The sequence below is a fragment of the Monomorium pharaonis genome, chromosome 6 (genome assembly GCF_013373865.1).
Source record: "Monomorium pharaonis isolate MP-MQ-018 chromosome 6, ASM1337386v2, whole genome shotgun sequence".
Classification (NCBI taxonomy): domain Eukaryota; kingdom Metazoa; phylum Arthropoda; class Insecta; order Hymenoptera; family Formicidae; genus Monomorium; species Monomorium pharaonis.
The window spans coordinates 21,011,601-21,036,716 of record NC_050472.1 but is presented as its reverse complement, the minus strand read 5'-3'; the positions used below and the strand labels follow the sequence as shown (position 1 = coordinate 21,036,716).

Sequence of the window (25,116 nt, the reverse complement as noted above, 5' to 3'; positions counted from 1 at the left end):
TTCTCTAACGCGAAAACTGTTGATATAATGAAATAAAATGAAAGTATGTTGCTTTCTTGTGAACAATTATAAAATTATGTTGTATTTATCGCCAACGTGTTAGGGCGGGTACAAAAAATAAGAATACAAAGCAGGAAAGGCAAAAATACGGAATATAATTTCTTCGAGCATCTTTACGCATGGGCATGAAAAACGGTCTCGTATAACTCGCAACAAAAGAATGACGGAAATATCTCGTTAAAAGAAAACAATAGTAATCTCGTCAAGATAATTTCTACATGAGAACGTATATTATCGTGCGCGCCTCTTTTTTTTACGTTACATGATGCAAGCACCCGTAGGCGCGTAACAAAGCGCGCGGCAATTAATGCAAAACAAATTTTGAGGTAATAAAAATTAATTGGCATTCAAACGTTGTTTACGGCGAGAGATTGCGCGAGCGCGGTAGCCTGCCGGGGTACGTCGGCGCCCAGGAGCCCACGCGTCGGCGATATTCCGCGAATGAGGCAGAAGTTTCAAGAAAACGGTAACACGTAATGCGGATTACAACGGCCCACGAAAAGCAATGTCGTTCTCCCTCCTCCTCTCTGCCATCCTCCTCGCGCTAGCGAACGGAGTGCAGCGGAACGAACGAAGGAGGGGCGCGGGAGGAGGGAAGTGGAGGTGATTCGCGGATCGACTTTCACCGCCGTACGGCAAAACGCGACTGCAGCCGCCACGGCCGTCAAAAGAACCGCGCCCAATGTCACTATGCGGCACCTCGTAATCGCGCGCGCCCCGTATTACGTGCGCACGAAAGACCGGTCCACTTTTGACAGAGAAAGAGAAAGAGAGAGAGAGAGAGAGAGAGAGACCGGTCTCCGGAATCAGCGAATAGACGCCGCGGGCGAAAGCCGAGCGCGAGACGTTACCTGTCGTTTCGATTATTATTAGCAGCTATCTCACCTTTGACAGTTGACCTGTCTCCCCTCTCACCCCTTTGTACAACGGCCAGTTTCTTGCTCGGGGGTTGCTTTCATTGAATTTTTACTCCGTCGATTTAAATTAAAATCTGATAATTCAAACAAAACGTATTATATGTTCTTCCGCAGCGACGAACTCTTATAAAAATGTAATACCGAGCAGTATTAAATTGGCCGGTAATTAATACTTATTTTAAATAACAAAATCACAGTTTTAATATTCAAAAGTAATAATTACTGGCCGGTATTACATTTTTAATAAGGGAATACAGCCGCGTTACAAGAAACTGGCGCCGTGCCCGCCGCGCCCGAGTGTGTCAATTTATATCGCGTATAAGGCGTGAGATTAATTACGGTAATTACGCAGGACCGTTTGACGCCGCGCGCGAAATTGCGAATCGCTTTAAACGTCGTCGGCGGCCGCCGATTTGCAAAGCGCGCACGTATAGCGCGTTCGCGGTAGCTGCAACTGCCTGCCGTCGTCGTGACCGGAGTACGTTTAATTTGACGAATTAAACGAGCGGTGCATTCGCGCACCGCGGTCATCACTTCGCCACGAACAATTATTTATCTTCGTTACAATTCTCCGCGCGTCAAATTATCACTTTGTTACGTTACGAAGGGAAGGCGCGCCCAGAAATTAAAGTAATCAACCGATACAAATCGTTAGCGATTTTAATACGATTCCGTTTTTTAATTAAACTAACAAAAAAATATCACAATTTAAATGAGATCGTCTTTTTCTCCCCTCTCCCTCTCTTTCTCCAAATGCAAGGGAGCTACGAAGCCGCCTCGAAATATTTATCCAACGCGGATAAATTAAATTAAATCTCTTTTGCATTACGACATTTATTAAGTGTGCGATTTATTAAGGGCGCGGCTGATTAAAAATTAACGTCCGACGTTTAATTGCAACGAATCTCGCGAGGTTCGAATCGAATTAAATGAACGGTCAGGCGTATAGTGTACCGTCTGCTTTAAACGGATATTTTCGACGGTATACGAATGAAAGATCCCGCACGTACGAGGAACATTCGAGCTAACCGATTAAGGTTACGCGCCTTTTTATCACTCAGCCACGCTCACGCATGGTTAAAATCAAGGTTATCAACGAAAACGAAAAGGGAGTCGAGTAAATGTGCCGATGGACACCTAATAGACACCGAGATTTTGTTGAAATCATTATACTCGTTGAAAAATCTGCTGTAAGAAGCTGCGAACTGCCGTAAGATCCACGATTTAAATCGAGAATCTCTCTCTCTCCCTCTCTCTCTCTCTCTTTGACCCCATCATTTGTCACCGATGCGCTTAAAAGTGCATTTAAACGAGGCAAATGTTACGCTCGTCAAGACGGTCCAATTCGTGATTAATTCGCAGGCGAGCGTCAGCTAAATCGTCGGGCAAAAAGGATAAAAAATGGGGAGGGAGGCAAAGTGAAACATCGTGCGCGCGTAAGAGGCGAGAAGCAGATGTCACGGATTAAACGTGGCATTATTATTATTGCATTAAAAATATTTTATGGTAAAATGTGATTATTATATGTGCGCCGTGAGCGGTACGCTTTTAAATTTCCCTACCGGCATCCAAAAATATCTTAAATCCAAAGACATCTCTGCAGGTCATTCGCGTCATTAAGGACGCCTTCGACGAGTCTCTCGGCTTAATGATCGATAATTTCGCAATACGTTCTCCCCGCTCCCCCTTTCCCATTGGTAACGCGATATCCTTACTTTTAAATGTCGCTTTATCTTACCCGCTGGTTCATTTCTCCCCGTGCGTAGCCACTTATTACGGGACCAAGAAGTCACGCCAATGAGAAATCGCGAAGATTAAGTGAGATACGAGGTGAGAGCAAGATCGGGCCAATAAATATTAATTGAAAACCATGTCGACTCGCCTTCGTGAAGGAAGGTTACGCGATATTGGTGTACGTGGGCCGTAATACGATCTCGGATTTGCATCTCTAATGACCGGTTTCACCAGTCTCAGTTACATTTAATTACGGTTTAACTGATTTCGTGCGTATCCCTTTTAGTTTCGACTCTACGTTAAGTGCACAAAGAGGGTATAATCCAATGAGAAAAAGAAAAAGATCTTTTCATGAATTGTACTCCCCGAATCTCGTAAAACGCGTTCACTTTGAACCTTTGAAAATAGAGCTCGCGCAAGTTTTCAAGCACTTTCCCACTTTGATAAGAATAAACGTTCAATCCTATAGACAGGTGATTTTTCACTCTGAGATTTAAAGCCGTCATCCATCTACGGTGCAATTCAATTGTATTATTCAATAGATCGCAATAAACTGGTGACTTTTCACTCTGAGATTTAAGGCAATCCATCTATCTACGATGCAGTTCAATTGCATTATTCAACAGGTCGCAATGAACTGGTGACTGGAGCTGAGAGGCCTAGATCCGGATGAAAAGCGAAAAAAAGTGAGAGCCGCCCGCTCGAACCTTGAGAAACTACTAGAGACCCTACGGCTCTCGATGAACAAAATGGCCCTGGTGTTATTAATGAATTTGGTATATGATACCGGTATAAGTAGTCTAAAGCGTGCGTGTGAGAGCGACAGCCTTAAGTATCAAGGCCGTTATTATTACGGGCGGCGTTTCGATTGCGACATCACGCAGTTTCGGCCACGCGATCGATCATTTCCGTGGATTTCGGCTCTCGGTGCCCGCGAGAGAAACAAAGCGAACGCACGCCGCGCTTCCCGAAAAGCGCGGTCCGCCCTGTTTACGCAACGCGATTTAAATCGAGACCCGGTGGAATTTGGACGCCTTTCTCCCACGGCAAATGGATTCGGCACCGCCGTGCGAACGAGCTCGTATTTTCGGCAACATGCACGCGGATCATTCCTCCTCCTCCTCCTCCTCCTCCTCCTCTCCGCTCCCTTGTACGTTTCGACGCGCGAATTTTGCGAGCGGTCCTCGAGAAGCTACTTCGACGCTTCGCGGCATTGAATGGGATTTCGATGAAATGACCCAATATAATCAGCTGCGTGAGGGGGTAACGAGATATTATATCAATTACAGAATATTAATTATAATTTTTCAGCGATTATCAGCTTCGGTCGGATAAAATGACACTTTGAGTTATGTAAAACTGCTCGAAGTAAAACCGAGCGCCATTGTGATCGCTAATTGGGCGAGTGTAGTCGTGTGGTAGAGTTATATTCGGCAGAACGCGCGTCCGGTTCAAATGCCAAGAGACGAATTAACGCGAGTCATCGCGGCGGCGGCGGCGGCGCGGCGGGACGCGACATTGCATTCGCAAAATCGGTGTCTTTCCACATTGTCATGCCCGCGGTTCTTAGGCGATGCAACGGCACTTTTGCAATCGTCGGACGGCGATCGAGACCGGCGAACAAAAGTGGAGGCTCCGTCTCCGCGCCGGCGATCCTTGCGCGCGCGCGCCGGGGAGGTATAGGCGTTCGAGAAAGGACGAGGCGAAAAGCGGAGAAAGTGGGTCAATTCTGGCCAGAACGCCAGAAATAACGTGACGCCGAACGCCACGGTATTACGCGCGAAAGTTTACCCCATGCGTCAAGGGCACGTGCGGCCCGTTCGGGAAGACGCGACATTGCTATTAGCCGCCACAACAGTCCAACAGAATCGAGAGGCAGATCATTCGAAACCTCGAAGTTTCCATTTCCCTCTTCATTTTAGGGAATGACGATCGTTGCGATTCAACTATTAAAATTGATTCCTATGATAAGTAATTTAGGGAACTTGAAATATTTTTAAATCGCATAAAAGTTTCCTCGCGAAGACATAAGGAACACTGAGAAGAAAAGATTGTTGAATTTTTATTTCAATTTGTAAAAGAAAAGCATGGCATACTAATCTAATTAAGTCTAGCTAGACACCTATAGGTCTCTGGGATTCGAGAGATTTTTCAAAACTCTGTCATTTTTAAAAAAAATTTTTATAAAGCATTGTTATTAAACAATAAAGTTCTCATAGATCCATAGATGTCTACGTAAAATATCAAAAATATAGGTGTCTACCTAGGGTTAATAATATAGTAGAATTAATAAAATAAATTTTAACACAGATGTTGTTGATTCAACATTTTTTTTTTCTGTGTAATAATTTGCGACGTGACAAAAGCGCAAATTTGCGTCAAGTTGTAAGTTATATAACTGAAAATTGAAACGGGTAATAAGATGACAAGTTCTTACGAGGTGGATTTCTGCTCTCTCGAGTTAAGAGTGTCCTGTCCGCGCGCTTTATAATCCGTAAATTTGTGTTTAACGTCGCACACCGTAAACATCGCCACGGGGACTGGGCTCTCGATACTTAAATTCCGAATCGCAAGAGCTGTATCAGAGCGCACGAAACGATGCGAAATAGATTCGGCGCAAACGGCAGCGGCGAGTCGAGTTTCGACATCGTGTCGTGAATTTATATTAGCATGACGACACAGAACAATACGAATTGCAATCGCGAGCTAGAATGTCGCATATGACGCACGCGATTAGCACATATCACGTGTGGTAATCGCTCGATATCTAGATTTTGATCGCTTTAATCATTTCGCCATTCTTTTCTCGGAAATTCCAAAATAGTAACAGAATTAAAGCTTAAATAAAGAATGACACGTAAGTTTTTTTCTCACTGATACAACGTTATCTGTTTGGTAGGTGAGGAATAGTTAGTGTCTCAAAAGAAACACTTTATTTAAATTTCTTTTTTTTTAATTTATAAGATATATAATAATACACGGAGAATTTTCTCTTAAAATTTACCCTCAAAATCTGGTAATTGTAGGATAATGTGTTAAGTCGAGGAATTTTACTACACTTTTTAGTAAAATTTACTAAAAGTATAGTAAAATTTACTAAAGAGTATGGTAAAATTCCTCGAGGTCACACATTATCCCTAATTACCAGATTTTGAGGGTAAATTTTAAGAAAAAATTCTCTCCGTGTAACTTTACTGCAACTTACAAATTTTAACAGTGGTTGTAGAGATTATTATAAAAAAAGAAAAAGACAAAAGAATGTAGATAATATAAAGTGCGTAACTAAATTTAAATTTTAGATATTTTTCTTAAATATTAAGTACTTTTTTTCTATGATATTTTTGCTGGCATAAAGAACTTTAAAGATTTGAGAAATTGAAAATTAAAATAAGACATTTTGAATATGGCGTATCGCAATATATTGAAATAAACGTGTGGTCCTTCGAATAAAACCGGTATCACGTGAGAGATATAATGATCGAAGCGATCGTTATAAATGCAATAAAATTAATCAATGTAATAAAATCAATTAAGCTTGCTTAAGATGGCTAAAATCAATATCAGATCAAGGTGATCTCCCTCGTTACACTTTCCATCAGTTATTGTACAAATTAGTCATATTTCCACTTTTAATTAGACAACGTCCTTTATTTTGTGCGTTAAATAGTTGCAGTCTCGGATAAAACTTGTTATTAATGTCGCAAGTTTTTTTTTGTCTTTTAATCCTTGTCTTTGTCTTTTTAATTGATTACAATAATACACGTTGCGTAAACATTCCTTATCATTTAACGTTTTCGTGTATCATACTGAAAACCGAAAACTGATATTTTTTTCTGTTTATTTTTAATTTTTTGCAAATGTCCACAATACCTAATATTGTACGTCCAGTATAGTAAGTATGATATATACAGCATTACATACTACATACTTATTTATAGTAAATGTTAACTATAACACATATATATGTACATCTATTAGTGTCAGTACATATATTAATACAACAGGAACCAATTGGCGAGGTCTCGCGCAAACAAATAGTCCTAGATATGTGTGTAATTTCTTTAATCAGTCACATAGAAAGACATATACATGTTATAAAAATAAATAAGTTCGGATTGAGTCGACAATGTGATTGGCGCGGTCAACATGATTAGTGGATGTAGGCAGCTGGGGCGGCGTAGGAGTAGGCTGGTGCGGCAGCGATCTTGGCGATGGGGGCTGCGTGCGCCGCGTACGCATATTGCGCAGGGTGGTATTGCGCGGCATAGGCAAGGGGTGCGGCGTGCGCGGCGTAGGCGAGAGGTGCAGCGGGCGCGGCGTAGGCGAGAGATGCAGCGGGTGCAAGTTTAGCTAGAGACGCGCTGTAAGCGAGGGGTGCAGCCGCGATAGGGCTGGCCAGTTTGGCAAAGGGAGCGGCGTAGGCGAGAGGAGCAGCCGCGACGGCCGGTGCGGCGAGCTTGGCGATCGGGGCGGCGGCGTAGGCCAGAGGGGCAGCGTGTGCTACAGGTGCGGCGATCTTGGCGACCGGGGCGGCGTAGGCGAGGGGTGCGGCGTGTGCGATGGGGGCGGCGGCGACTGGGGCAACGGCCTTCACGGCAACGGCGGCAGGCTCCTTGCGGACTACGGCGTTGAATCCGTTGACTGGGTCAGCGGTGTAGTCGACGATGCGCCTGGTGCCGTCGGCCTCCAAGAGGGAGTAGCTACCCTGAACGAGGTCGCCGTCGCGGGTCTCCTGCTGGCTCTTGGCGTCGCCGGTCAGGCTGTCGTGCACGTCGTAGGCGTAGCTGTACTGAGGATGCGGGTCGTAGTCGGCGTCGACGGCCTTGGCGACGGGGGCGGCGACGACCGCGGGGCCCGCGGCGTAAGCCAAGGATGCGGCAGGTGCGAGAACACCGGCGTTGGCGATAGCCACGAGGGCGGCAAAAGCGAGCAACTGCAAAAGAATACTAGTAAGTCTACTGTTCGCGATCTAACAATTATAAAAAGACTTTTGTTAACAATATCAAATCAATGCCGGGCCGAGTTTTTATGTACACTTGAAAATTTACCAAGAGAATCAATTTCAATCGATATTCACTCGCAAATTTTATTGGCCAATAAACGAATCCCATGAGGTAAACCTGCCCTCAAGTGTACGACCGTGTCCACCAGACCTCAAACACGGTCTAATGGACCCGGCGTTTTGCCGATCCTCTACCCACCTTGAACGCCATTCTTGAGTAGATTTGGTTGGTTTGAATCGACCAAAGCGAGACTGATGATGTGCGGTGTTGATCGCGACCGCTTTATATACCCGGTGATCCGGTCTACCACCGTATGGATCCCCACCTGGTCGGTCCTGGTGCCTGGATGGACTTTGAAAGTTCGCCGGCGTTGACGGCCGACCGCACTTGAACTTGGCCGGCACACTCGCGATCGCGCACCCCCGTCGCCCCCGATTGTTCGCGGACACTTGGAAGGATTTATCGCGGCGAGCAATTTTTTTAGGCAAAGACGCGGAAGTGGCCCGAAACAATTTGACTTCGGTGTACTTATTACAGCGGCACCGATTTCCTTTATGTTTCAAGACATAATGCGAATGAGACAAAGAGAAACTCACGTTTTTTAAAACATGTCTTATTAACTATTTAAGAAGCTTACATTAAGAAAAGAAATATCAGCAAACAAATGTTACTTGTGTAATGTTTTCTTCATATATATATATATATATATATATATATATATATTTGTTTATTTATGTATTAAAAACTTGGTTATTAAAAAATTTGATTGTGATGACGAAATAAGTATTACATTTCTGTGAAATCTTATTTTTCTTATTAATTGGTTTATTTGTTAAGACTGAACTTTCATTTCGCTATATTTAAAGAGATATTTCAGTAAAATAAGTTTTTTAATGATATCTTTTTCTCAATGTATATAAAGTTTTTGGTGTATTTAAACCACATCAAATAAACAATTAATACAATGACAATAAACAACTTATAGCAATGCTAGGATATAATATGTAAATAGTAAAAATAATATTTAATATTTCTTTTTCTTTCACATTTAGAAGTTCTATCATTAAATAATTCTAACTATTATTGCATTATTATTTAAATAAAATTAAGCATTTGTTCTCTTTGATAAAAGAAAAGAGTATTACGGCTTTTTAGTAGATTGATTTTTCCATTTTATGAAGCAAATAAAGAAAGCAATTTTAAAAAATCAAGAGAAGGCCAGTCGCATATATTTATTTACAGTTTCACGTTTATCTCTTGCGACATATTTCAAGTCAATTCGTTTTTTTTAAATATATATCGGTGTAATTGTTTCGTGTAATTGTGCAACACACCCGTTTGGCTGCGTGTATTACTGACCACGCCAAACTCAGCTTTTCATACGCAGTCCTTGAGTGAAACGATTTCTCGCGAGGTATTAATCGAGAATGGATTAGAAAATTATAATATAGACTTCTCTTCAACGTGATGAGATGATAGAAGTTTTGCGTCATTAGGCGCGGCAAAAAATAAACTTTAAGAAATCCAAACTATCGAGATGGGAATTGATATTATAAACATATCTACGAATGACAGATTGATCACATAATATTATTATGCTTAGAAATGTGATTTTAATGGTTCTTAAACTAACAGTAGACACAATAAAGATTGTTGAGAATATTTTAAGAAATATCATCACGTCTTGCCTTCGCAATTTTCGCATCCGTATTTCAAGTTACAGTTTGCGATTCTCGAATATTCTCCGTTTATATATAAATAAATCTTTTAAATATGTTAGTAGAGTATAACATCTACTAATTAAGAATGTAAATTCCGTGATTTTTATTATCTTAAAATTAACATTTTCAAGCGCTACATATATATTTTTTTTATCTCATAAAAATACAATATAGATTAGTGTATTTTGTACTTTTTATATTATATTTATATTATAGTCTTCTGATATATATATATCTAAAGAATATTAGTTTCCTCATAATTATGTGATAATTATCAACACTGGAAAAGCATGTCTGACGGATTTACTTATTAAATAATGTATTCGATGGTTAATTTTGTTACAAATAAAATTCTGTCGGTAAATATATGATTCAATCATGATTATTCGATGAAAGAGAAAGATGTTTGATCCAATTTCTCATTAGATATACAACTTTCATCGGATATATATCCGTTTGTTACTATAACATTGGTTTTTTTTTTCGATTAAATATCAATGAATATTTTTCTCAGTGAATTGTTCTGGGATATTCAAATTTCCTCCCCTTCCCCCCCAAGCAACGAAAACGGTGACGAGAAAACGAAAATCACGAGCACCATTCGTCACCGTCGCGAAACTTTCGAGCCATTTCGATTCACGTCTCTGCCAAATGTGTCGCGACAGACCGGGCCTCGCGCTCGGTTGCGTCACATTATCTAACAACGTCGAAGAGAAAGAGAGAAGTGGAGCACTTTCATAAGGAAGAAATAGGTGGGCCGATTCGACCGAATATCGGCGACGCGGGCCCCGTCGATCGACCGCAGAGCCGCAGGGCATTATCGAGCCAGCCTCGTGCCGATCGGGGCTCGAGATTTCGTTCGTCACCGTCGTTCAGTTTTTGTCACTCGCTCCGCCGCTTGGTCCACTGCCCACGAGATCCGATGAAATCGGTATTTCGATCAATCAGTCCGCAATCTAACGCGAAGCAAATCGCCCCACGGGAGACCGGGATCTCGAGAGGCCTGACGGTTGCACAAAGTGCTCCGAAAATAACGGATGTACACGCGATCTCGTGGTCACGCAATCGTCACGGAGAAGAGACCGCTGGAAATTTTGAGTGTTCTGCACCTCCTTACGACTAGTTTTTAAATATATTTTAATTTATATTGCAAGTAAAAAACAAACAGATTTTAATTAATTAAATTATTCTTTGTCGCTTGAATTTCTCGTTAAAAAAAAAATGCTCATTAAAGAGTTCAATTGATTCCATGATACGCACCTGAGTAATTTTGTCACCATATTAGGATAATTAGCAACAACAATGTCACCGCCCTTGTACTTTGAAAGCATGTACTCGAATATTTCTTCACGTAGGGAATAATTAAGAGAAACAAACATAAATTTGTACGGAGTAAAAAGAAAAAACAGAGAGAAAAAAGGACCTGTCGACTTTGATTCGGCTGATTATGGGAACGATCGAAGGCCACGGCAGGAAGTAAGTGCATGGCAGTGAATCGACAATAAATTATATACCAGATGACCCGGACATTAAAATCAAGCTCGCCTTCTTGGGCGAGGAAAAACGATTTGATTCGGATTCCTGTGACGCGTGTCAATTATCAGGACGAGTTCTGCTGTAATTTTCCTTCGCGCCGCGCACATCGCGGCCGAATATATGTCTTATTTATCGTATATTAATATTAACCTTCGTTTCTCTTAACATGGAAAGACACGCGTGTCTTTCATCCGCCTCAGCATCAAAAAATGCAACAAATGTCGCGCTACGTAAACACAATTCCATATATTAATATATTGTAAAACGGACTAAAATAAATTTATATTTTTTTAATAAACATTTTATATATACCATACATATAACATATATAGGAATTTATAGTAATTTTATTCATCAAAGAAAGATAACACGTATCAAATAAATAATAGAGATCTCAATACACATATCTTTCTTCGATAAATATTAAAATCGGTATAAATTCTTATAAGTTCACCACAATCTAAAGTTTGCAATTCGTTCGTAACATTCTTAAATTAAAATCAATTGTACGTGACAATCGTGTAAATTTTTTCTAGTGCGTTCCGATTTCTATATTGAGAGAATTATTATCACTTTTGAGTGAAGTTCGCTCTCGTTACGTACACACGTTGAACGTGCATTTCGCGATCCAGGAGAGATTACAATCCAGCAGGCCTTAAAATTACACGAGACGGTTTCGAAACGGTTTCGCATAATTATTTGGGTTGGTGATACCCGGGCAGGCGGTTTGCGTATCCATTAACTTCTGGCTTGAGTACCGATCGACACGCTGCTGTTGCTCACGCAAGTTGATGCAAGTAGCATCGCGTCAGCCTCTATTGCATAGTACCTGTGCAATTGTCACATCGATTAAATTGCGTTCCGTGTTACGAGGACAATGGTAACAGATAATTAAGACGGAAAATTATTAAATAGAAACACTAAAAGATTAATTTTGTTTACTAACGCAATATAATTTTCATTTAAAACCCCTAATTATGATGTAATGTCAAAATAAGTTACAATTGTTAAGTAATTCGGATTATAATATGCTGGATTATATAATTATATAATCTTGAAAGGTTATATAATTGCTAGAAAAATGTATATACAGATAACATACATCAATATATTCAATACAATGCTGGAGAAAATAAACTTTTTAATTGAAGAGAATTAATTAGAATTAAAAAAAAATTTAATTATAAACACGCGTTGGAATATTATCGACGGTAATGGATTTTGATTATCGAAATAGCTAATATTGTAAACTCTACTTATTAATTAAAGTAATTATCTTACAAAGGTAATATATTCAAATTTCTAAGCAAACGCGACAATTACAAAAATTAATTCCGCAATATAGGAACTTCAATGTAAATTGGAATACCAAAGCCGAGCGAGTAGTAGAGAATTAAGGGAGTTCCGCTGTTAAAATAAAATAAACAGATTTTCATAAAACTTTGTAGAGAAGTTCCAATTAGTGATATAAATGGACTGTGAAAATTTCAGAAAGCTGAACTAGCTAGTTATTTAGATTTTAGATATTAAATATTTTATTAGCATGGGCTTTTATGGGAATCAATGAATTTTCAGGATTTTTCAGTTTTTATTGTCGTATTAAACTTAGAAGTAATAAACAGATGTCAGTTTTACAACGATACATCTTAGCTGTCCAGAAAAGTACTATTAAATTTTTGAAATAATGCACTTGCTCGTTTGAGTGAAATAATTGATAAGATAAAAACAGTTTACAATAACCGAAATAATACAGCACGTAAGTGTAGTAAATGTGTCTAGTGATATAATATGTATAATTTAAAATTGTTGTATTTAGTTATCTAAGGTGTTATAATAGTGAAGAATGTTTATTCGCAATAAAAAAAAATTATTTCAGTAATGAAAGTAATACTTTATAACCGAATTTTTTCTTATATTTACTATTATTAACTTTAGACCATATACAACAAAAAAAGTAGGCAACAAAATGGTCATTTGAATATTTTTCATTATTTAAACCCCTGTATCACTTGCTGTGCCGGGCTTGAGCAGAGGAACTCCCTTAAGAAACGCGCGGCATTAAAGTCACCGATCAAAGATAAGTTCAGAAAAGTATAAGGAGAATAATACGGCAAATAAGTTCAAAGAAAGTCTACAGACAAGAAGTCTATACAGCAAATCTTGATAGACTTTATAAAGAGAGTCTCCATGAAGAGGAGAAAAGAAAGTTAAACTATTTATTATGAGTAGACACATTATGAGTAGAAAGAATAATGACACTAGACTCCAGAATGATATAAAAAAGTGAGATTTGATCATATTCGTACATTTACGTAATTAAAAGTCATGCTTAAAAGCTTAAAAATTATCGGGTCCGAAAATTGATATTACTGCATGGCTGCTGGGAGAATTTCGTTTCAGGCATGAGAACGTACAATCCTTGAAAATGAAAAATAAATAAATTTAAATATGCCTTTTTTGGCTGCTTGGAAAGTCTTGAAATATAAGAAATATATAAGTATTACAAGGTCTTAACGACCATGAACAGATAATCAGTATCAGTGCGCGCACGAGTATATCATTTTCATATACAATTACTTCTCCATTATCATTACATTAATCTACATCACTCTGTTCTACAATGCAAATTAACGAATCGGCAAATTGGTGATCCACCGACAAAGTTCATCAAGTTCACAAAGGCAATCTTGCGTGAGAAGAAAAAAGGAAGAAAAAATTTTGATAAAGAGTGAAAGAGAATAAATGCCTCCGTAATAACCCTCGATGGAGCAGGCGGATGGAGCGGAGAGGAGGATCAGGTAACTTGTGGCAAGGACGTGGCCTAGTCCCCGACGACGACGACGACGACGACCGGTGTTCGTTGGCTCTTCGAGATGCAAGAGCAGGGGGATTCGGTCCCGAACTCGTCGCTCTCATTGGGCGTGGTCCGATTTCTTGCTCAATTTTGCGCTCTTCGCGACCGCGAATCGGTTGGCCGTCGAAGGTACATACCGTCACCGAGTTACATCAGTGAACGGGTACGACCTGATATGTGTAAGTGCACGGCGGCAGCAATGTGGTGTGGTGCGTTGTGGGCCTCCCGGGCCCCGGGCAGAGTGATATAAAAGCCGAAAACCATCCATCCATTGGTATCATTCGCATCAGACTCGCAAGATCGAGCGAACTGTCTATCACCCGAGCAACAATGGCCTTCAAGGTATCACGTCCTTTAGAGTCCGCGCCGGGAACATTACGTTCGGCCGATAATCCTTGATAATCCTTGCCGATAAAGTTCCTCGTGACGGTTTTGTTGATCCGGGATTTTGGGTTCTGCATAATTTACGCATTACGATTATAGAGAATAAAAATGGAACGGTGCGCGCGCGTAGTATCGCCTTTCCTGCGATATCACTCCATTAAGGCAGACCAAGATTAAGGAGCAACGTTAACGATATTTGCGGGACTAAAAGTGAAGCGTTTAACGTGGCATGTTTCCTGGTAAATTCCGCAACAACTTTCACGCTTTGTTCGCGAGTCGTTTTTTCGTGCCTTTGCATCGGGCTAATTATCGTTCGCATCGTACTGAAATTTGAACTAAAACTTTATTAACAAGTAATCTTCATTTTATCATAAGTGGGGGTTTAAATTTTTAAAACTTTGATCAGTTAACATTTTTCTCTTTAGTTGTGCACTATTGTACAAACTCTTATTCTATATTTCTATATATTTTTTTTATTATATGCAATCTCTTCAATTTATCACTATCTTTTTCCCCAGTTTGTCGCTTTCGCCGTCCTGATCGCCGCCGCCAACGCCGGTGTAATCGCGCCCGCCGCCCCCCTGGCCTACGCCGCGGCCCCCGCGGTCGTCGCCGCCCCCCTCGCCAAGGCCGTAGTAGCTAAGGCCGTCGACGCCGACTTCGACCCGCATCCACAGTACAGCTATGCCTACGACGTGCACGACAGCCTGACCGGCGACGCCAAGAGCCAGCAGGAGACCCGCGACGGCGACCTCGTTCAGGGTAGCTACTCCCTCTTGGAGGCCGACGGCACCAGGCGCATCGTCGACTACACCGCCGACCCGGTCAACGGATTCAACGCCGTGGTGCGCAAAGAACCCGCCGCCGTCGCCGTCAAAGCCGTCGCTCCCGTCGCGCCCGCACCCCTCGCCTACGCCGCCGCCCCGGTCGCCAAGATCGCCGCTCCTGTGGCACACGCCGCCCCTCTGGCCTACGCTGCCGCCCCGATCGCCAAGTTCGCCGCCCCCATCGCCCACGCTCCCATCGCCTATGCCGCACCGGCTGCACCCATCGCTTACGCCGCGCAGTTAGCCAAGGTCGCCGCCCCCGCTGCCTTCTCCTACGCCGCCCCCGCTGCCTACCTCCACTGAACTGTGTGACCTGACCACCACTTAGGAATGATACTTAACGAATAAATCTCGTAGCAAGTATATAAGTCGTATGGGATTATCTACGCCTATCTTCAATTGTATCTTCGTCTTCAGTAATTAAGACTTGGACTCTTGAGAAAAACCTAGAGAGAGATTTAAATTGCAGAATTAGTAGCAGCGTTTCTTAGAAATAGCATTTATATCTTTAATATATAATTCATTTTTTCACTGATGGGAGAAAAGTATCTTCCGCTTTCTTCGCCATCTTTCTCTCGCTGTGTGTACAATTTTTCAATCATTTAGAATAAGACCTGGAACGTTTTGTGTCCTGAATGTTTGAATAATCATAACTTTTTTCACCGACTCGTTTTTTATTCGTAATTATTGCTTCTTCCTAATTATCATCGTTATTGCGAGTTTAGACCTGTTGAAAAACACGAAGAGTCACAATGCCTCCTTCTTATCAAACTGATTTGTATATACGCGCGGCAATCGAACTCGAATATAAAAACCGCGTCATTCGACAGTTTTAAATTAAAATCGAATGCTGTTCTTACGAATGACATGCCATGAAATTACGTAATTCGACGTATACGCTCGAAATTTTAAACACTGTGTAATCACCATAAACGTAACGTAATACGTTATCCAATTTGCTAAAAGGGCGGGTAAAGAGTCGAACGCGAAAGTCGTCGAGGAAACGCTTCGAATTCGACCAGGCCCAATTAGCGAAATTAGGTCAGGTACTACCTGCCTACCGCGTGCCCACCGGTGTTATCCCGCCTTTCCGTCACATTACCGCATTACCGATTCACAAGCGCTCGCCGGGCACTTTCTCCGACCGAAGTGCCAGCACGCGGATTACGTAACGTCGGTTACCACGCCTCGTCGTCCGGCTGGCCAACACACGCACCGGGCGTCGGACGACCGGGCCAGTCGACTCACGCGCGCATCGCATGTAATACGCGCGTAATGCGTAAAGGTGTGTTGCGTTATAGCCGGGAACTCCGGCCGAACCAGATTCGTGCAATGCCGCGCGAACCTTGATCCACTTACCGGTCTGGCGTGGTCTCCGCGACGTGCGATATCTTGATACAACCGTGTCTCGCCTACCTCTGGCTACTCGGGATATCCTGCCTGTTTTGGTAATGAATCAAACCCGGAGAGAAGTCCTCTGGAATCCTCAGATTAGCTTATCCGGATATAATTCCATCGCGCACCTAAATAAGGCTGGAGAGATGGGAACCTGGAAAGGAATCGAACTTGAAATTCAGACGGATTATCAAAACATGCTGCGATTAGTTTAATAACATTTTTATTATAAAAAGAGAAAATGTATCACATTTTCTACACGGTACTCTATATTAAGGCACTTTTACAGTTTCGATTTAAAAAAAAGAAAAAAAAACTCGGAATATCGTATAAATCGAATAAGCAATCAATAATTTTAATTCCTAGGAAATAACTATGGCGTGTACAAAAACATATATTCTTTCGTCGCGTTTATGTAAAGCAGACTACACAAAATAAATTTGTAATTAGTGCCTTAAACGTGAGATATAAATATTTAAGGGTTTTTCCCTTTCAACAATACACAACAGATAAATTATTTTCGTCTATCATTAGGAAATAAGTTTCGTACATTGCGCTTAAACTTAAAATACACATATACACACATGAGCGTAATATTATTAAACCATTAAACAAAAAAAAGAAGGGGAAAATTCGAACAATCACTGACTCAGGCCTCTTCTCTCTGGTGCTTGTAATCTAAAAAAAAGTTAATTTAAAACATTGTAATGCAATATCCCTTGTTAAGTTGGTAATTACATGTTTTATAATATTTAAAAATCTCATTAATTTAAACAGAAATAAAATTTAATTAATATTTTCTAGATAAGAACTTTACTTACTGATGAATTGTAACGTAATCTTCGGCAAGAATATGCGACGTGTCTAGAGGTGTGAGAAAAGTGAATTGGCTCTGAGAATGCAATCTAGTGTGATCCAAAAGGATATCCATTATCACTCGTCGGTTTACTTTGTCCTACAAATAAGTAAAGCAAATGATTACTTTTTTGCGATACAAATGCAATACAAGTGGCTCGTTCTTTTTCACTGTACTGCTGCAACAGGTTAGAGTAAGATAAATATATTTTTTCTCATTTTAACTTATTGCATCAGTGCAGCAGTACAGCGAAAAAGGACAGGCCTAAAATTAAAAAGTATAACCGCGTACCATAAATACATCGAATTCATCGAGAAAGTAAAAAGGTAACTGAATACAATCCCAGAGAGCCAAAATAAATGCGACGGTAGAGTAAGATCGTTCGCCTCCCGAAAGCGATCTGGTATCGTTGCTCCTCTTTTCGTCTCGTGCACTTACATGTAAGTTGAGCATTTTGTTTGTGTGATCGATCACCACTTTGCCCTAAGATAAAAAAGAAATAAAAAATATGAATAACAAAAATTATTAGAAAAATATTTTTCTATAATTATGTATGTACGTACTTTATATTGTCTTAAAGAAAGCACATCGGTAAAACACTTTTGCACACAAACACTGTACATATCTCTTAATTGGATAAACATTTCCTGCCGTTGTTTCACTCGTTCAATGTGTTTCTATAAAATAAATGAACGTATCACAAAATGTTCCCTTGAGTAAAATAAACAGAGTACTGAAAATTATATATACACATTATTTACTTACTTTACAACTTTGTTTCAATCGAGATGTAAGCTCAATGTTTGTTCCATACTTTGCTTCCTTCTCCTTCAATTGCAGCCGTAATTCATCCGCACAACCGAATTGATTCTCTATCTCACGAATCTTAGCGCGTAAATCGGTTAGTAAAGTTTTGATTTGAGGTTTTGATCTGTAAATGTCAAAGCAATATATGTACCAGTAAGATAAGTAAATATAGATAAAAATTACAGTTTAATGGTTTGGTAAAATAACAATTTTTAGTTGTATATGTCATTTTATAATGTTAACCTGGTAGTATTTATCCTTGGACATTGTTCAGTGGCGTTGGAAACTGCTTTCTTCGTAGCTCTTTCTTGTATTTCTAATTCCGCCTTTGTGCACTGCATATTTTGGCGAATTTCCTGTAACTTTCGAGTGGCACGCTGACACTCATTCCGATGTTTTTCTTTTTCTCCTGTAAATTCTTTTATTTGATCCTAAAGACAGAAATAAAAAATATATCAAATATTACTCTATAGATATTGTTCTACAGATATATAAAATGTATACATACTTTAAGAGGATCAATTACTGTGTCTAAATTATGTCTTAAGTCTCTGCAACGCTTAACTTCAGTGTCAAGAGATTCAACATTTTTTTTAAGTTCCTTCAAATTTTCAGCTAAAAGCTTTTCCGTGGCTTTTTCCTGCGCTAATTTCTTTTCCAATTCTGCAGCTTCGTTTCGCTGTAAATAATAGTTATAATATTAACTATATTGTTTATACTGAAAAATGTTTACTTTTCTAAAGAAAAAATTATAATTACTCACAAAAACGTCAGCAGAAGTGGCTTCGGTCGATCCAATTTTATCTTTTAATTCATTAATCAAATTAGTACATTCACTTTGCGAAGACATTAACTTCCGAACTGTCGCATTTACATTACTCAATTCAGAATTAGTTCGGTTTACTCTCTCACAAACAGCGTCGTACGCTGCAACAGCTTCTTGCTTCTTGTTTTCCGCTGCCTGAAGGTCTTCCTTCAACGTTCTATATGGAAAATGTGTAATGTAATGTATACAAAGTAACGTAAATTATTAATTGTATTACATTTTTTTATGCATACAGGATAAAATTATATCGAATAGAATTTATTCCAAATTAATCAAAGTTGTACTTACTGCATTGCTTCCATGGTAGAAACTTGAAGATAGTTAGCGCGCGCATTACAGTTTCCACCATAAGTTCTATAATTTGGGTCAGGAAAGTATGTGTCACCGTGTAAATTAAACGCTCTCTTGCAATTTTTTGGCACTTTGGTCGCGTCCGACATTATCACACAGGCTTCATCATTTGTTGGTATAAGAAGAACACATTCAATTTCGCGTTGATCAATCAAGCAATTAGCTATGACAGGATCTTCTATAACCATCGCTTCCAAGAGATTAGAATAGTCCGGCGACTGTGTGCAGTGACGTCTAACATCATGTACCTATAAAATATTCAAATGACCATTTATGCATATTACTAAAATTAAAATTAATATTTTTACAATTTGGGCTTAATTACTTAATTACTTGTTACATTTGCTTATTTGAATAGTTTAATGAAAATATTAAATATTTATATATCAAATATATTAACTTTTTATTTTCAATAAATATTTCAAATTCAAAATATTGAAATACTAAAGATGTTTTCTCTTACCTGGTCAAAGAATTTACTAGATATTATTTGGAGAGTGTTTCCTTTATAAAATATTTCCTTCATAATACTGTTCAACAACTTTGCATCTTGATTGTTATCCACGCAGAACGAGTTAAGAAAGTTTTTACCTAGAAAATGTTCCACCGCTGGTGCCCAAGCAGCGTCCTTCATTTTTATGAAAGCACCTAACAAAATCATATAACTTAATATACTAATTGAAAGTAATTTGAATTAATTTAAAAATAACTTAATAATTTATATACCAATAGGACCACGTGGTTTTTTTTGGAATCGCTTTCTTCTGTACTCTTCGTCGATTCTCTTCAATAGACGCGGAATGTTTGGCCCAAATACACTTAATGCATCATCCGACTGTTGCTCGACTGCATTTAAGTTGCTTTGGATCTTACCTTTAATTTAAATTTCGTAAAATAAAATGTATTTACACACACACACGCGCGCGCGGGAGAGATCATTACATAAGTACAGCTACTCTTATTACAAGCTCAATGTGTCATTGATAACTTACTTATATGTCTGTTACAATTCTCCATTTCATTTTTAGCGAAATTTACTTCTTGCATAAGTCGCATTCTATCGGCTTCTAAATGCATTAATTCAGTTTGTTTGGTGCGTAACGAGGCATCAATTTCATCCAATCTTTCTTCCAACTTTGCCAGACGCTCTTTCATTTCCTTTGTATTGTTGTGTTCTTCATCGTTGGAACTGTAAAATATGCAAGATATTTTAATATTTTAAATAAAAATAAAAAAAGAAAATATTGTAAAAATTATGCTCTTACCTTTCTATTTTTTGAATTTCCTTCTGTAGCAAATTAATATCGTCTATTAATCGTTTTATTTTATGTGTTGCAGAACGACATTCGCGCTGTTTACTACCATATGCTTCATTTGCAGCAAGATATTTTTGTTTTGCACATTTATAAGCTTCTTGACTATCTATTGCTTCCTGTTCTGCCTGCTGAATTTTTGTCTTTATTTCTCTATAAAATAAAAAATATACAAGTTTTAAAACGATTCTCAATTTTTTACAGCCATAATTATACATAAAAAATTGACTAATTACTAATGATAGCTTTTAGAAAGTAAATTTTATTAATGTCTTTTATTAATTATAATTACAAATTAATTCTTACGTGATTTTTTCGTCAATTTCTGCATCCTTTGTTTCTGTAGATAATTGCACATTTTGAAGTTTGTTCATATTATCTTCATACATCTTTACAGTCTCTTGTAGTTTGTTAAGCCTGGTTTCCTCCGCAATCGCCTAAAATGATAAAACGTTATTTCAAAAGTTACTTTGGTATTTCTATTTTTTTTCTAACTGGAAACTCACCACAGCCCATTGAAGTTCTTTTTCGAGATTGTTTAATTCTTCTCGTGATTCATCCATTTCTTCTAATCTACGTATACTTTCCTTTAATTTTTGTATTTCTCCCTTTACTTGTGACAAGGTCTGAAATATAATTAAAGATGAAAATAATCTACAATAAAAAAAAAAATTTAGCAGACATACCGCGGAATAGTGTTTTAATTTACTATACTCTTCTTCACATATATTAAGAGCTTCTTTATAATTGTTTTCAATGGCATCCAAAAAAGTAGCTTTCATGAAAAGATTATACTTTTCATCAGGCTTAGAGGTAACCAAAAATGTTCTCGAAACATCCTGATTCAAAACAGATATTGGATTATCAATCTGTATATTCATCATTGTTATTATATTATCCAATTCATCTCGTTTGGAAGAAATAATTTCTCCTGCAAATGATACAATTAATTTCCATAAGTATAGATGTTAATAATTATTTGAAACATTAAAAAATGACATTTATATTTTGCATACCTCTCCAATTTTTTATTTTATATGTCGAGCTAGTTCCACTAGTACGAATAGTACGTGTAACTGTAATTGTGTCACCATAAACATCAGGCTTATATGCACTGTCTCCTTCATTAACTAAAGTTATCTCAACAATAGCAGAGTTCCTGCCCTTCTTTATAAATTCTAAAATGTCACAGAAAATCATTTATATATTATTAAATTGTTATAATGCATGTGCAACATAAAAGATAGATAATGTAATTTTTTAACCTTTAACTGACGTTCCTCTGCTCGTAACGTTTGCTCTTGCACCGAGTCCTATAGTTAATGCAGTCAGTATGGCACTCTTGCCACTGCCATTGCGTCCCACAATAAAATTAACATTATTGTTCAACGTTATTTCCAATGCTTCATGACACATAAAGTTATAAAGACGAATCTTTTTCACTTTTCCAGCAGTCTGGAAAACACGACAATCGTAATTTATTAAACACATTCAGAATATCTATCAAAAATTTTAACAATCCTGAATAAAACTTGCCTTGTTTATATAAAAATTTGGCACAAAATCAATATAAGTCTAGTTCTACATTCTAATATCAAACTCAAGATTAATCTCCAATATGCTTTTTGCTTCTCGTTAATTGTTTTTAGATACTATTTGCTTTTCATGCACTATTTTATCAACAATCATGTTTCTTCTCTTTTTTCAGAGTCAAATTTTATGAAGAAACAGAGAAGACAAAGAGCACATTGTATATTAGTAGTCTTACAGCAATAGTGTAGTCTCTTGTAGTCTTACAACAATAAATTTCCCAAGATTGAAAGCGTTATAACGTTTTATGAAGGTTAACGGTCCGTAAATTGATTTTATGCTTTTTCGACTAGCTGGAACAATTGTTATGATGTGACTAGCGTGCAAGGTATACCTCTTCGATTTGTTTCTCATAGTTATCCTCGTCAAGCCTGGAACGTTTGCTTTGGCACTCGTCGGTCTTCTCCGACACTTTCCTTCGTCGTGTCTTCGTGTTACTCTCCATGCTTTCCGCGACGTCACTCAACAGCGCATTTAAACGGAGAGTGTGTATATCGTGCTAAATCGCATGCCGTTCAAACATCCTATCGCTGCGACGCCGCTGTTGAAGATGCGTTCACAAGATTCCGCCGTCGATCCCCTCTCGTCATGAAGGATCTATCGTCGGGAAGGGTGTTCGTCAAGCGGCGAGTAGAGCTCAGCGATCCCTTATGCCGGAAAACGAGACAACAAAATCCATGTGACGACCCTTTCCATAAACTGTAGTGAGTCCCTATCAGTTCCTGTTCGTTCCCGCCAGACCGTTGACGATTGATCCTTCTCTTTTTCAAGTGACGACCTTGGATTTTCTCAGCGTTCCCAAATGCGTCTCGTGGCGATCCACGCAGCCGGCGCAGCTGATTGGCTGACTCCGTGCCTCGTGTATTTGCGCTTCGCAAGATGGCGGATGTAGTTCCGGAAAAATAAAGACCAATAGAAACATTTGGTTTGTTCGCGTCGCCATGCTCCGACATGCTCCTACTCACTCCAACGCATTCTAATAGGTTGGCGTCATCGGAATCAACGTATTGGAGTGCGTTGGGGTGAATAGAAGCATGTTGGGGCATGTGACGCGAACAAACCAATTGGGTGCATTCAGGAGCGCAACCGCTCACTGAGCGGCTAAGTAGCAATTGAAGGTGATTGGGTCTTACCTTTGGATCCAACAAAAAAGCAAAAAAGATATACATACATTATTAGTTTCTTTCTTATTTTTTCCCTTTTATTTTTCTTATTATTTTTTTCTTTCATTCGAGAATAGCTGAAAAATGGCGGATCAATCGAAAATGACTTTTTCATGGCCAGTCACTGATTATTAGTATCTACGGAAAAAATGACAAAAGATATTCTTTTAGTTTCATCTCGAAACGAAATATTATTTCATATTTATTGCCATTTTTGCCACAAACATTATGAATGAAATATTCTTTATTTTTAATAATAGTAAATTAATTTTCCGACCGGTAAATGTTTTAAACATATAAGAAGCGCTTATTGGCTGTCGCAAGTCGCAACTGCCTGTTTGCGACTTCTGTAGACGAGGCTTTACATTACGATTTTACATTACTGACAGCACTAATTTAACGCTAAATGTCCGTTCGAAATTACAAGCGTGTTTAGGCATTATTTATTTCGGAACACGCTATATATATGCGCTCAAAATAAAAAAAGACGGTTGGTGGTGAAGTCTTCTCGATTGATACGTAAAATATTATTTTGTTTTATTAAAAAATATATTTATTAAAGGATTACATTGTGTAACAGACCTCGACATATACACATATATATTATATATATTATATAGGCCTAATAATTCTTACATTATAAATTATTACAAACGTGCCATAAATTGGGAAAATGCTGAAATTCCAAAGATACAAAATTCAATTACAACAAAAGAATAGTTTCGGAATTGATACACATTAAAGAAAAAAATAGTATTAATTTATAGAAAAACACTGAGTGTCTCGATAGAAAATATTTCTTATTTATTACATTATACTTTCTAACAAATTCTGAATAGCAAAATAACACACAAGTACAATGATTTATCTTGGTACGATATATTTGATAGCTGTATACTTTCTCGCGTACGTTGAAAGATAAAAAAATTAATAAATTCTAAGTTTTCTCAAAAAAAAAATATTTTTACTATGATTAAATTTGTCAATTTAATTCTATGTGATCAAATAAGGAGAAACAGTATAAAAGACAGATACAAAAGTTAATCGAAATTTAATCGCAGATCGAGTCGCTTCAGATTGTAGAGATTCTAATTATTGGGTGCGTTCGGCAAAGCAAATCTGAGGCGTTCTGGAAGCTCTGTTGACACATCTGTCTTTGTTATTTACTGAAACTGAACAAAGATAGAATGAGGTAAGAGAGCACTCCGACGTCTCAGATTTGCTTTGCCGAACGTAGTAATAGAAGAAACCCGTTATTCCTCTCCTGCGATCGCCCCATGTTGGGGTCGTCGAATCCGTGGGGCGCGTAAAGCAGTAGCACCTGTCGCGTACGCACCACCTGTTACACACCGCGTCATTAAAGCCACGTTCCTGCGTTCCAGTCGAGCGCGAAGTGGACGACGTGCAAGTGCGCGTGCGCACGGATTCCTCTCCCGTCGTCTCGCCGGCTGCTTTCACTCACTCTCACTTGCTCCCACTTCACGCGACGCTACTTGCACGTTGCACCGCGTTTTCGACATCGCGGTTAAGTCCCCCTTGGGCCCCCGACTCCCGTGGATTCCACCCCACCACGCAGTGCCGGATTTACTCTCGTCTTGGCCCGTTTTTCAAATTTTCTTTCATCGTTAACCCGATACGTTTTATTACAATTCCGAAAAGTTAAGTAATTTATACACACGCGGCCTGGCCATATGAAGTTATATCACATGCACTATAGAAATCCCGGAACGCAGCTAACTTCAGTGGCCAGGCATTCCAGACATTCCAATCCCGGACTGT

General features: G+C 38.9%; 3 protein-coding genes across 5 annotated transcripts; 1 reads left to right on the top strand and 2 right to left on the bottom strand.

Annotated features, from left to right (window-relative positions):
* Nucleotides 1-6,756: 6,756 nt before the first annotated feature.
* On the bottom strand, nucleotides 6,757-8,347 carry LOC105838237 (cuticle protein 21). The gene is made up of 2 exons (XM_012683655.3): nucleotides 7,913-8,347; nucleotides 6,757-7,644 (listed from the first exon to the last, which is right to left on the bottom strand). Exons 1-2 carry the CDS (start codon nucleotides 7,922-7,924, stop codon nucleotides 6,862-6,864), a joined length of 795 nt encoding a protein of 264 aa, XP_012539109.1. The 5' UTR covers nucleotides 7,925-8,347; the 3' UTR covers nucleotides 6,757-6,861.
* A 4,545-nt stretch (nucleotides 8,348-12,892) lies between these two features.
* Nucleotides 12,893-15,702, top strand: LOC105838221 (larval cuticle protein A3A-like). The gene is made up of 2 exons (XM_036289094.1): nucleotides 12,893-14,167; nucleotides 14,728-15,702. The coding sequence occupies exons 1-2, from the start codon at nucleotides 14,156-14,158 to the stop codon at nucleotides 15,337-15,339; spliced, it is 624 nt and encodes a 207-aa protein (XP_036144987.1). The 5' UTR covers nucleotides 12,893-14,155; the 3' UTR covers nucleotides 15,340-15,702.
* Nucleotides 15,520-22,925, bottom strand: LOC105838235 (structural maintenance of chromosomes protein 6). Of its 3 annotated transcripts, XR_003625773.2 has the most exons (20): nucleotides 22,509-22,925; nucleotides 21,850-22,039; nucleotides 21,601-21,762; nucleotides 21,271-21,515; nucleotides 21,091-21,210; nucleotides 20,891-21,021; nucleotides 20,537-20,737; nucleotides 20,264-20,460; nucleotides 19,998-20,144; nucleotides 19,735-19,919; nucleotides 19,209-19,519; nucleotides 18,858-19,077; nucleotides 18,603-18,773; nucleotides 18,338-18,525; nucleotides 18,053-18,218; nucleotides 17,851-17,964; nucleotides 17,579-17,770; nucleotides 17,253-17,386; nucleotides 16,396-16,585; nucleotides 15,520-15,763 (listed from the first exon to the last, which is right to left on the bottom strand). XR_003625773.2 is itself a non-coding variant. In XM_028190603.2 (19 exons), exons 1-19 carry the CDS (start codon nucleotides 22,617-22,619, stop codon nucleotides 16,528-16,530), a joined length of 3,243 nt encoding a protein of 1,080 aa, XP_028046404.1. In that variant the 5' UTR covers nucleotides 22,620-22,925; the 3' UTR covers nucleotides 15,520-16,527. The 3 variants fall into 3 exon arrangements, 2 of the variants coding, with proteins under 2 accessions (XP_028046404.1, XP_012539107.1); XM_028190603.2 differs by having other exon boundaries at nucleotides 15,520-16,585; XM_012683653.3 differs by lacking the exons at nucleotides 15,520-15,763; nucleotides 16,396-16,585 and adding an exon at nucleotides 16,638-17,109 and having other exon boundaries at nucleotides 22,509-22,924.
* Nucleotides 22,926-25,116: the final 2,191 nt, after the last annotated feature.

Coding starts and splice junctions, on each gene's coding strand:
- LOC105838235 (XM_028190603.2), bottom strand. CDS start 22,619: ATGGAGAGTAACACGAAGACACGACGAAGGAAAGTGTCGGAGAAGACC. Junction 20,145..20,263: donor GAATTGTAACAGACATATAA/GTAAGTTATCAA, acceptor TTTAAATTAAAG/GTAAGATCCAAAGCAACTTA. Junction 16,586..17,252: donor GATTACGTTACAATTCATCA/GTAAGTAAAGTT, acceptor ATTCCTTTCCAG/GTTCCCATCTCTCCAGCCTT.